This window comes from Dasypus novemcinctus, chromosome 1, assembly GCF_030445035.2.
Source record: "Dasypus novemcinctus isolate mDasNov1 chromosome 1, mDasNov1.1.hap2, whole genome shotgun sequence".
Classification (NCBI taxonomy): Eukaryota; Metazoa; Chordata; class Mammalia; order Cingulata; family Dasypodidae; genus Dasypus; species Dasypus novemcinctus.
In genome coordinates, this window is record NC_080673.1 from 183728125 (window position 1) to 183739922 (window position 11798).

Below are 11798 nucleotides of genomic sequence, written 5' to 3' on the forward strand. Positions count from 1 at the left end.
CTTGTATTAGTATCTTACATTTGTTATAATTCATGAAAAAAAAAAAAACTTCTTATACTTGTACCATTAACTATAGTCCACTGTATCCACTGGATTCACTGTGTTGTATAGTCCTGTTTTATCGTTTAATTTGTATTCTAATAATATACAACCTCTAAAGTTTTCTTTTAATCAAATTCATCCATCTAGTTCAGTACTGTTGATTGCACTCACAATAATATGCTACCATCACCACCATCCACTTCTAAATCTTTGCCATCAGCCTCAATAGAAATTCTGTATAAGGTAAGCATCAACTCCCCATTCTTTAACCCCAGTCTATCTTCTGGTTACTTACATTCTAGATTCCAACTCTGTGAGTTTGCTTATTATAATTAGTTTATAACAGTGAGATCATGCAATATTTGTCCTTTTGTGTCCGACTTATTTCACTCAGCATAATGTTCTCAAGGTTCATCCATGTTGTCACATGCATCAGGACTTCATTCCTTTTTATCGCTGAATAATATTCCATTTGTATGTACACATTGCCTAGTAGTAGGATTGCTGGATCATATGGTAATTCTATACTTAGCTTCCTGAGGAACTGCCAAACTGGCTTCCACAGGAGCAATGAATGAATATTCCTGTTTCTTCACATCCTCTCCAATACTTGTAGTTTTCTGGATTTTAAAAAAATAGTGGCCATTCTAGTAGGTATGAAATGATATCTTGTGGTTTTAATTTGCATTTCCCTAATAGCTTGTGATGTTGAGCATCTTTTCATCTGCCTTTTAGCCATTTGTATTTCCTCTTTGGAGAAATGTGTATTCACATCTTTTGCCCATTTTTAAATTGAGTTGTAGGATTTCTTTATACCTTCTGGATATTAAACCCTTACAGATATATGGTTTACAAATATTTCCTCCCATCGAATTGGTTGTCTTTTCACTTTGATGCACAAATGTTTTCCATTTTGAGGAGGTCCCATTTACCTCTTTTTTTCTTTTGTTTCTTATGCTTTGGGTGTAAAGTCTAAGAAACCATTGCCTACCAAAAATGTTGAAGATGTTCCCCTACATTTTCTTCTGAAAGTTTTACAGTGCTAGTTCTTGGGTCTTTGATCTGCTTTGAGTTAATTTTTCTATATGGCGTGAGATAGGAGTCCTCTTTCATTCTTTTGCATATGGATATCCAGTTTTCCCAGAACCATTTGTTAAAGAGACTTGGAAGCCTTATCAAAAATCAATTGGTCATAGATATGAGGATCTATTTCTGAGCTCTCAATTTGATTCCATTGGTCAATATATCTACCCTTATGCCAATACCATGATGTTTTAACCACTGTAGCTTTATACTACAGTGGAAGTCAGGAAGTGTGAATCCTCCTACTTTGTTCTTTTTCAAGATGTTTTTGGCTATTTTGGGCCCCTTACCCTTCCAAATAAATTTGGTAATTGGCTTTTCCATGTCTGCAAAGTAGGCTGTTGGAATTTTGATTAGGGTCATAAAGATTTCTTGAGCACTTATTCTGAGTTAGACGTGTTCTAGCTGCTGGGGTTGTAGCAGTGACCAAAACAGAGAAAAACCTCTGCCTGCAAGCAGCTTACATTAGAGTAGAAGAGGCATAGACAATAAAAAAGACAATCATAATATATACTATAGCACATTCACTAGCAACGTGCTAAAGAGGAAAAATGGATGGTAAGGGTAGATGATCTGAAGAGCTGGGGGTGGGAGGATTGAAATTTTAAGTGGAGTGTCTGATAAAGACCTCAGTAAGACTATGTAATTTGAATAGAGACCCTGGGAATTGAGGGCTTGAGCCATATGGGCAGCTGGGAAGAGCATTCCAGGCAGAGCAAACGGCACGAGCAAAGGCCCAGAAGCGGCTGGGCGCCTGGCCCTCATGAACGTTCATGGGGCTGGTTTGGCCAGACTGCAGTGGAGAGTTATGGGAGATGAGGTCAGAGGGATAAGAATTGCTAATCATGCAGATCTAAGGAAGATCTTAGGCCTTTACTCAACCCACTGCACAGCTGTAGGGGATTTTGTGCAGAGGTGGGATCTGAGCTGACTTGTGACCTGCTCATGGGCTGACAGTAGCCTGCAGCGGGGAGGGGACAAAAGCTATTGCCATAATTCAGGGAATCAGTCATGGCCTGAATGGGGAGCAGGCAGCTGGGGGAGGAGGAGGTCACTGAGATGCAGAGGGTGCCCAGGGGCAGAGCCGGCGCTGGACCTTGCTCATTTCCAGGTGCTCTTCAGCCATTCAGTCTTGAAATCTGAACCTTCTGAGCCATGGAGAGTCCAGACACGAAGCCCTACTAGTCACAGTCTGGATTCTCACAGTCAACCCGAGAATGAGATCCCATAATCTAGTCATTAAGCTCATGAGTGCCAACTTCAGACTGTTTTTGTTTTTTTTAGATCCTGGCTCCAGTTTTCATTAGCAGGTGACCTTGATCAGGCAGTTTTATCTCCATGAGCCCCTTCCATCTATAAATTGGGCATTCCATGAATTTCCATTTCATCCGTAAAATGGGCCTACCGCAGTACTGAATTCATGGAACTATCATAAAGAGTTGATGGGTCAGTGTCTGTATAGGATTTAGCACAGTGTTTGGCACTTAGTAAACTCCTCCCAGGTGTTGGGGATAAGCTAGGGGCAGCTCTCCTTCTCCCCCAGACTCTTTGACTTTAATCAAAACCCCTCTACAACTTTCATAAGCATAATAGATTGCTGGAATCAGGAGTGAACAGCCTGAAGGAGATGGGGGGGGAGCAGTTACAGAATCAGGGTGCTTGTTCTGGGAAGGCAGGAGAATGGTCTTTTCTGGAGAGCCAGGAATCTAGCCTGGTCAGAGGGAGAGTGCTACAGCACGTGTGCACTGAGCAGATGACCAATGGCTAAGCAAGGCCCCTGGAAGTTCTGGCCTTGAACGTTCTCCCCTTGCTAGGCTGTGCATGCCTCGTTTGTTAGCTTGTTTGGCCATGGGGCAATCCCAGTGCAGGCAAGGAGATTGCTCACGACATGCCCATTAAGAGCGGGGCTCTGAGGAAGCAGAGGGCCTTCCTTCCCCTTTGCTGCCCCGTTGGCCACAGTGCAAGGAAGAGGCCTCCAGCTGAACATCCATCTGCAGAAAAGAGAGAGAAACCTATGGCCCTGTCTACCCCGAGCTTTTTCTCCTGCTTTCTTCTCCTCTTCCTCTCTCTGTCTCCTCTCAGCTCTCCTGTGTTTTGGTTTCTTTGGTTTGCCTTTTGATTTCTGCATGCTAAGTATGTTTGACCAGCAATCTGTCTTCCTACGTTAAAAAAACCACAAGGTGATGCTCTCTCGTGCTCCTGACAACTCCATGAGGTGAAAGTGACTACCTGGAGAGAAGCGTTCTGGAGCTTCTCCAAGGAAGGAATTCCTGCTGTCTCCCATGGCCCTTGGCGGAGGCATACAGGCCTCTAGGCTGCTTCCAGGTGGCCAGGGCCTTCATGGCCAGGCTGCTCAGGAGGGGCGCCAGGAGCGCATGCTCTGCTCTGTCAGCGGGTGGAAATGGGTGTGCTTTGAAGAGCAGTTTGGTGGTTGAAACCCCAAAGCCTTAAAAATGTGCACAGTGTTCACCCCAGAAATTCTTATATTTAAGAATACCTCTGGATGATTTTCAAAAAAGATTTTTCTACAAGGAAACCTGTTACTTACAAGAGTGAAAAAATGGAAATTACTGCTGTGTCCAACAGTAGGGGATTTGTTAAATATTATAGTGCATCCATGCAATGGAATACTGTGTAATATTAAAAAATCAAGTTGTAGAAAAGTCAAGGACATGGGAAATTATTTCCAGCATAGGGATAGAGTGAAAAAGTAGGTTATAAAAGCTTATGTATCCTATAAGCCCAGATTTATATTTTCTACAAAAGCACATTTGAATATATGCATGAATTAAAGAAACATATCAAGATATTAACAGTGTTATTTCAGTGATTGCAAGTGAGTTTTATTTTCTTCTTTGTGCTTTTTGGTACTTTGGTAGTAGAGTACAGACTAGAGCCAGACTACCTGGGTTTGACTCCCACACTCTGCCATGAAACTAGCTGTGTGACCTTGTATAAGTTATCCTCTCTGTGCCTCATTTTCATCCTCTGTAAAATGGGAATGGTGAAGTTAATAACAGTACCTGCTTCATATGGCTGTTGTAAGAATTAAATGGCTAAATACTCGTCACGAGCTTAGAAGAGTGCCTAGACCTGGTTCACACTCTCCAAGTGTTATCTATTATTATTTTCAGTATTTGCTTTGGTGATCACTGAACACTTTAATACTCAGAAAAAATAAATGCAATAATTTGTTTTAAACAAAGGAAAAGGACCAGTCTTTTACAAGAGGGCTAGAAGAATGGGGGGGGGGGGGGAGGGGAAATAATACCATCCTGAAACCCACACAGTCTGTACCAATGCTAATACTAAGGACAGAAATTGGGTAATTTTCCTTGTAATTTACAGACTAAATTCACTTTGCTTCAAATTACCAAATAATTAAGGAAAAGGAATGCCCTTTAAGTGAATGATCTAGACTGGAGGATCCATAATGTCTGAGACGTGGGTGGTCCTGTGGCTTGCTAGATGGTCTCCTGGAATGGGAAAGTCAGGGGAAGGTGTCGGGGTATGGGTGCAGGGAGGGAGACGGTGGTGGGAGCAGAGGCACCTCTGAAAATGTTCCCCTTTTGCCCCCCGCGCAAGTTCTAGTTTTGTGGCATCTGAGCTAGATCATTTGGATCATTGCTCATTGCTGCGGGCAAGCACTTAAAGGGGCAAGGTCTTTTGATTATCAAGATAATTGCTTCAATTATCCAATAACAGTGGCTACTAATTGTTGACCACTTCCCGTGTGCCTGGCACTCTGTCCTAAACACTTACTGTCAATGATCTCACTTAGTCTCAGGTCAGGGCTGATAGTATCAATCTCACTTTCAAGATGAGAGTTGAGTTAACTGACCCTGGGTCAGAAAGATTATCAGGCACAGGGCTGGGTTTCCAGCCCTGATCTAGAGTTTAAGTTTTAGCCCCATCCTGTTCTCCCTCCACTCCCCTTCCTTTGGCTTTGGAAATCAGAAGAATTCAAAATATCTATGAGATCCCTCACACTTTTTTTTCCCCTCCTGCCTGAGACCCACTTCCTCCACCTTTTTGCCACCCCAAGAGAAAAAGTCCATTTAATTGCCTCATTCTACTTCATGGAGCGGGGAGATAATTTTTCGAATAGCATGAAGACAATTCATTTGGCGTTTTAGTCCATTTATTGACTTGCACGCCTGCCTCTGACGTCTCCAGAGGCCTGAGCAGCCCTTGCATACTTAGTGTCTACGGAAGCGCATTTTAACTGTGGCGGCACTAATCCGTCCCCTTTCTTTCGGAGAACAGGTCAGTCCATCGTGGGCTGTAAGGCCATCCTCATCGACGACCAGGTCTTTGTCGTGGTGGCCCAGCTCTTCGGCGGCTCTCACATTTACAAGTACGACGAGAGCTGGACCAAGTTTGTCAAATTCCAGGACATAGAAGTTTCTCGCATTTCCAAGCCCAACGACATCGAGCTGTTTCAGATCGACGACGAGAAGTTCTTTGTCATCGCTGACAGCTCCAAAGCCGGCCTGTCGACGGTTTATAAATGGAACAGCAAAGGCTTTTACTCGTACCAGTCCCTGCACGAGTGGTTCAGGGACACGGATGCCGAGTTTGTTGACATAGACGGGAAATCGCATCTCATCCTGTCCAGCCGCTCCCAGGTCCCCATCATCCTGCAGTGGAACAAAAGCTCCAAGAAGTTCGTCCCCCACGGCGACATCCCCAACATGGAGGACGTGCTGGCCGTGAAGAGCTTTCGAATGCAGAATAGCCTCTACCTGTCCCTCACCCGCTTCATCGGGGACTCCAGGGTCATGAGGTGGAACAGTAAGCAGTTTGTGGAGATCCAGGCTCTCCCATCCCGGGGAGCCATGACTCTGCAGCCCTTTTCTTTCAAAGACAATCACTACCTGGCTCTGGGGAGTGACTACACATTCTCCCAGATCTACCAGTGGGATAAAGAGCAGCAGCTCTTCAAAAAGTTCAAGGAGATTTATGTGCAGGCGCCTCGCTCCTTCACGGCCGTCTCCACCGACAGGAGAGATTTCTTTTTTGCATCCAGTTTCAAAGGGAAAACAAAGATTTTTGAACACATAATTGTTGACTTAAGTTTGTGAAGGTGCGATGGGTGACTTTAAAAGACAAGTAGCATTAGCTCTCACAAGAGACGACCGAGGGGGGAGGGGGGAGGCACTCAGAGCTCTGACATTAAAAATGCCCTGGGGAAATAGTTAGAAGTTTTCAAACTTTTAGAACTCACCTTTTAATCAGGGACTGCATTTATTGGCTAACTGCATGACATGTCCATTCTACCATTTAAAAAGACATCTTAAAGCCTGTAATTACTGAGAAAAGAGAACAGCATTAACTCTTACCATCTGGGAAGGCAATGAGCTTTTTTTTTTTTTTAAAACGAGGAAAGACAGAATTCGATAAGATAGATGGGACAGCTCCTATCATGAAATAGTAATTTTTTAAAAAAACTGCAGGCCCTTCTCCTGCCATTTTAGCAATCTAATTTTTTTAAAAAACTGCAGGCCCTTCTCCTGCCATTTTAGCAATCCTTTTGGTCAGAACACTTAAAGCCAAAGTCAGCTGAAAAGATTTGCTGATGATTAGTTTAAAATCTTATAACACTCAGCAATGCTATTTTGAGCCATTCCAGTTTCCTAAGAGTAATGCCCAGCATTCTGGAATCCTCCTGAGTAGCAAAACCTTGGCTATTTCATTGACTCACGTGAATGCTCATGATGGGTGTCATTCACAATTTAATATTTGACATTTCTCCCTCTACCACCAAGGAAATATTCTGGTGACGTGTTTCTGGACCCAGCCTGGGCTGTAGGCCCAGGAGTGAGCCCTTCTCTTCCCTGGGGATCTAAGCTGACCCCTGGGGGCCAGAGTGGTGATGCCTATTTGATTGTCTCCAGGACTCATCCACCTCGCTGACCCCACCTTTGAGTTTGTGGGTAACCCGACAGACAGGCCCAAGACTGGTGCTTTGCATTCCTTTCAGAGAGAGGGAACAGGTGTTACCATATGATGAGCATTTGGTAAGAATTTTGCAATGGGATTTTGTGGCGGCCAAGGGGACTTTACACAGGTCTTGATTTGCTTTGAACGCTGGAGGTGGCCCTGTGATTGATGCACATCCTTGCCCTCTGGACAACTTAATGTTTTGAGGAATTGCATACCAACATCTCTACTTGCCTGCCTGCCCGCCTACCTGCTTATCCAACCTGCAGTCCTGCTTGGTTAATTTACTCGTCTTGCTGCTGCCGAGGCGGCCCCAGCAAAGGGGCTGCAGATACACTCATTTTAAGCAATGCTCCTTCCTCTCCCAGCATTTGAGCAAAGGAAAACTCCCAGCCCCCCTCCCCACATTCCCCAAAGGTGCGTGTGCCGGCAGTGGGATCATCCTTTCCAGTCATGGGAGTGGGTGGGTCTGAGGCTGATGAGAAGGGGCTGCCTTGGTGCCAGACAAGCTGAATCCCCCAGGCCAGGACTACACTTAGAGGGCCAAGGGGACCTCTTTCAAAATGGGCATCTCTAGTGCAGATGAGTTTGCAGAGGGTGTTGGTTAGCCTGCTGTCTTCACTGGGGCTCTAAAAGAAAAACCCAGTGACCTGGCTTCTAGCTGTGAAAGTTGCATAATCGTCCTGCTCTGTATTGTTAGTTTTCAAGGATTGTTTGCTAAGTCGTGAGTAGGAAGATGTTTTGCCACAAATATGAATGTATTTGTTGTTTCCTGACTTGAAGCAATGCAGAACCCAGGCAATAAATGGCACTTCGGAGAACGATGTGTTGATGGTACATCAGCACTCTTGGGGCCACTCGGGGGACTGCAGGCTGAGACCTTCCTGCCGGGGGAACCAGGGATTTTAATGAACTGATGCCCACGCCAAGTGCTACTGCTTGAAACTTATTTTCAGCTAAGCACCAGTGAGCAGGAGAAGAGTGGTTTGTTTTCATTTTTTGCCGGACAAGCCACACTTTCTTCTGTGGTCTTGCGCCTTTCTGTGGCACTCTTTGGCCTTCTTATTTGAATTAACTACAAATGCCCACAGCCCCTCCTGGCAGGCTGGAAGTGGGACAGCTCTCTGCTATTCCTCGGGCTGTAAAGACCAGCACATGGCACCCCTCTGATGAGCCTGGGTGGAAAAACTGACCCTTGGCCAAGAGTGTCCGTGACAGTCCTGGCACGTGTGCCAGCTCACAATGTTCCCAATTCCAGGTGCTTGTAAGAAGCACCTGGGGTTCTTCATCACAGCTTCCCCTCGGAGGGGGAAGGTGGACACTGACCTTCTGAACTCACCTCTCTAATAAGCAGGGCCGAGAACCCGGAAGCTCAGGAAGCACGTGGTGCTGGGCTTGTGATGGGCAGCCTTGCTGGTCCAGGTGGGGCCTTAGAGGTAAAAGAAAGAGCTAAAGAACGGGGCAGGGGAGGGGATGAGAGCACAGGGCATCCACTCCGCTGCGGTCGGGTTTTCGTTTTTTAAAATGGGTATGTGAGGTTAGGGACCAGCGTCCCTGTGCTGTGGGAGGAGATAGTTGTTCTGGCCAATTTACCAAAGGAGCGGATGTTCTTGGCACAAGGTGGCAGAAGCTTTGCTTGGTAATCTTACTGCTCCCTCCCAAGAATCCCTGAAGCTTTAAACAAAGTCTGCAAGAAACTTTCTTCCAATAATGGAAAACAAACAACAACAACAAAAATACTCCCCAAACCAAAGCAGACAAACGCTGGGGCCCATGGCTCGTGGAGATGAGCTTTCTCAGGGCTGCGCTGGCCTCTTTTCCCTGACGGTCGGGTGATGGTGTTCTCAGCTTGTTTCCTTTTGGTAACCTCGGTGGCTGGGCTTCCAGGCTGTCTGTCTGCAAGGCCACGGGACATGCCTTCAGGCGAGAGCTTGTCTCCAGGTTCCCTGGGGTTGGGAATAGATCTCCTATAAAACCTCCAAAGACAGGCCTCAGGTTTGAATAGCACTGCGCTCTTGGGCAGGATAATAATGTAGGCAAAGCTTTATGTTTTTTTCAATGCAGTGTATGTTTATCTCATTTGTCCATGAGTGAGAGGTGGCTAGTATTATTCTAATTTCAGAGAGGAAATGGACACAGAAAATCCAAGTCAATTGCCTTTCCAAGATTATCCGTAGTGAGTGGTATAGCTAGAACTTTCCCCCTGAACAGCAGCCTGGTATTTTCTTTCTACAGTACTCTGCTATGCCCTCCCAAAGAAAGTCTTTCACTTGTGTCATGATTTTGAATATAGCAGTACTTTGAGATAAAACAAAAAAATAAAAGATGCATAGCCAGAAGGAAAATATTGTAGAATAGGCACCGTTCAATCATTTGGGCCAATTAACAATCAAAAACACCCGGAATTGCTATTACATGCAAGACCCTGCTCTTTAAAGTCTTCCAGAAGTTTCTGATAATTTTCTGTTATTCTAAAAAGGGCTTTTAGCTGGCACAGTTGTTTCTCCCCTCCACATAGCTGAGGGAAGGATGAAAGGTTGATGCACATCTGGTTCTTCTCAGTGGCCACAAGATAAACAAGAAGAGTTTTATGAGGGAAAAATTAAAAACTCGAAGGCACTAGTGATGAAGAATTGCTCCAGCCGTCCTCAGCCTTTGCGGGAGCACGCTGGAAATGGCAGTGTTGCATTTTTCTTCCCCATGGAGTAAGAGGCTGTGTATTTTTAGGAAAGAAATCGGTGTGGGATGCCGGAGGTTTGGTTGTCAGGAAATTTCTCCGACCGTGGGTCTAATGAAAGAGAGATGGAGGTCTGCAGGAGGGGAGTCTATTTGCATGCCACCTAAAGAAAATCTTTTCAGCAGGCTTCCTGATTTTTCTACAGAAATATCTAGCAGCCCCTCACTTGCAGCAGCTTTGGAGGATACTTCTTTAATTAGGCAGTGGCCAAAGAAGCTGTTGAGCAGCACCCTGGTGTGGAAATCAGTCCTTCAGGTGCTAAGGCAATGAATTGGGTGGCCCAGAGGTGGGGCCAGTGTAAAGGGAATGGGCAGAAAAGCAGGACAGATGACTGTGGAGGAAACTCTTCAGGGAGAAGAGAAATAATCTGGAAGAAAAAAAAAAGTGATAATGATGTCCTTGCACCAGCCAGGCAAGTAGAGGGTAAATTGAGCAGGCAAATGAACAGCATCCTGATAATTAATGAACAGAACCAATTGTAAAGATAATTAAAATAAGAATTGTAAAGCTCCTGAGATCTACATAGCGACTCTCTTCACCTTACTATATTCCATCGCTTGTATCAGAATCTGCCTTTTTTTCTAGCAGGAAACTATGCATTCCCTCTCCATGCCCTTGACTATCAGGAATGTCTGAGGACTGCGATAAAATAGGCCAATATGCCATTTGGTATTGTTTTTATGTATTTTCAATGCATACTTTAGGTAAAATAATAGTAGTTTATATGTACATGAAAGCAAACTTTGCAGTATGCAAGCTACAATGGATGCATTTTAAGGCTGTATATATATATTTAGCTCATTTTGGTAAATAGAGTTAACAAACTACATGCCTCTTAATTCTATATATTCTGTAAGCCTACGAATAAAAAGTAGCTCATGCCTAACCTGGCTTTGATCTCTGTTCTGATTGGATATGGATATATCCTCTTGTCATAGAGCTGAAGAGTTGCCCACATGGGCTGTTGCAGGTGGGCAGGGTGTGCTCGTTTATCTTTGTAGTCATTCACTGTTTAAATGGAAGATGGACTCCTCAGGGTCTTTACTTGGAAACTAAAAATTCACAGAAGAGCTCTGCAGTTATACCTCTACCTGGTCTGTAGAACCATAATCTTGACAAGTTGACCAAGAACTGTAGATATCTCTGGGTATCTTGCAATTCTACATGCTAAGAGGAAGATGGGATTAAAGGAGAACTCCTCAAGGGCAGGTTACACAACTTGTTCTCCTCGCGTCCAGGAGCTTGGCACATAGTAGGCACACAGTAAATGCTGCATGTATCGATGTCTTATCTAAGATCCTTTGGGTTTAGTTGGACCAACAAAGGGCCCAAAACTAAAATCACAAACGGCTGTGTGTCAAGTGCTTTGCTCTGCCACAGGTCTTTTGTAAAAGTACAAGAACAGAGTCTGCCTTTGTGGAACTGACAGTCTAGTTAAGAGGAAAATGTCATAATTGCCTGAGACTTCAGTCAACAATGTAAGGCTTATATAACATTTGGCATGACGAAGCGATGTGCAACTAATTGCATCATGGAGGAAGCCTGTAGGGGTGCTAACCAAGTATTTATTTAGCAACTGGTATGCAAGGGCACTGCACTCGTTTTCGGTTGCTGTGCAGCAAGATACCACAAACCTAGTGACTTAACTCACGTGCATTATCTCAGTTCCCGGGGTTCAGAACCCCACACAGCCTAACTGGGTGCTTTGCTCAGGGTCTCCCAGGGCTGCAGTCAAGATGTTGGCCACACTACATGCTTGTTTGGAAGCTCAACTAGGGAAAGATCCACTTCCAAGCTCATTCAGGTTGGTGGCAGAGTTGGATTCCTTGTGATTCTAGGCCTGAGCACTCCCACCTCCCTTTTTTCTTTTGCTGGTGCTTGGCTGGAGGAAGCCTTCTTCAGAAGTCACCTCAGGACATAATTGTTGGGTTCTTCAAGGTCAGTGGGAGTAACAGCAGTGACGTTCCTCCACTTTTGCCATATTCTATTGGTT

At 44.8% G+C, this 11798-nt stretch overlaps 1 protein-coding gene across 1 annotated transcript in view; it reads left to right on the forward strand.

Moving 5' to 3' along the window:
- The window catches only part of LGI2 (leucine rich repeat LGI family member 2), a 34378-nt gene extending 23687 nt beyond the window's left edge, over nucleotides 1-10691 (forward strand). Inside the window, exon 8 of the mRNA XM_058300267.2 lies at nucleotides 5392-10691. Within this exon, the coding sequence (XP_058156250.1) occupies nucleotides 5392-6209 (818 nt within the window). The 3' untranslated portion in view covers nucleotides 6210-10691. The remainder of the gene's footprint in view (nucleotides 1-5391) is intronic.
- The last annotated feature ends 1107 nt before the right edge of the window (nucleotides 10692-11798 follow it).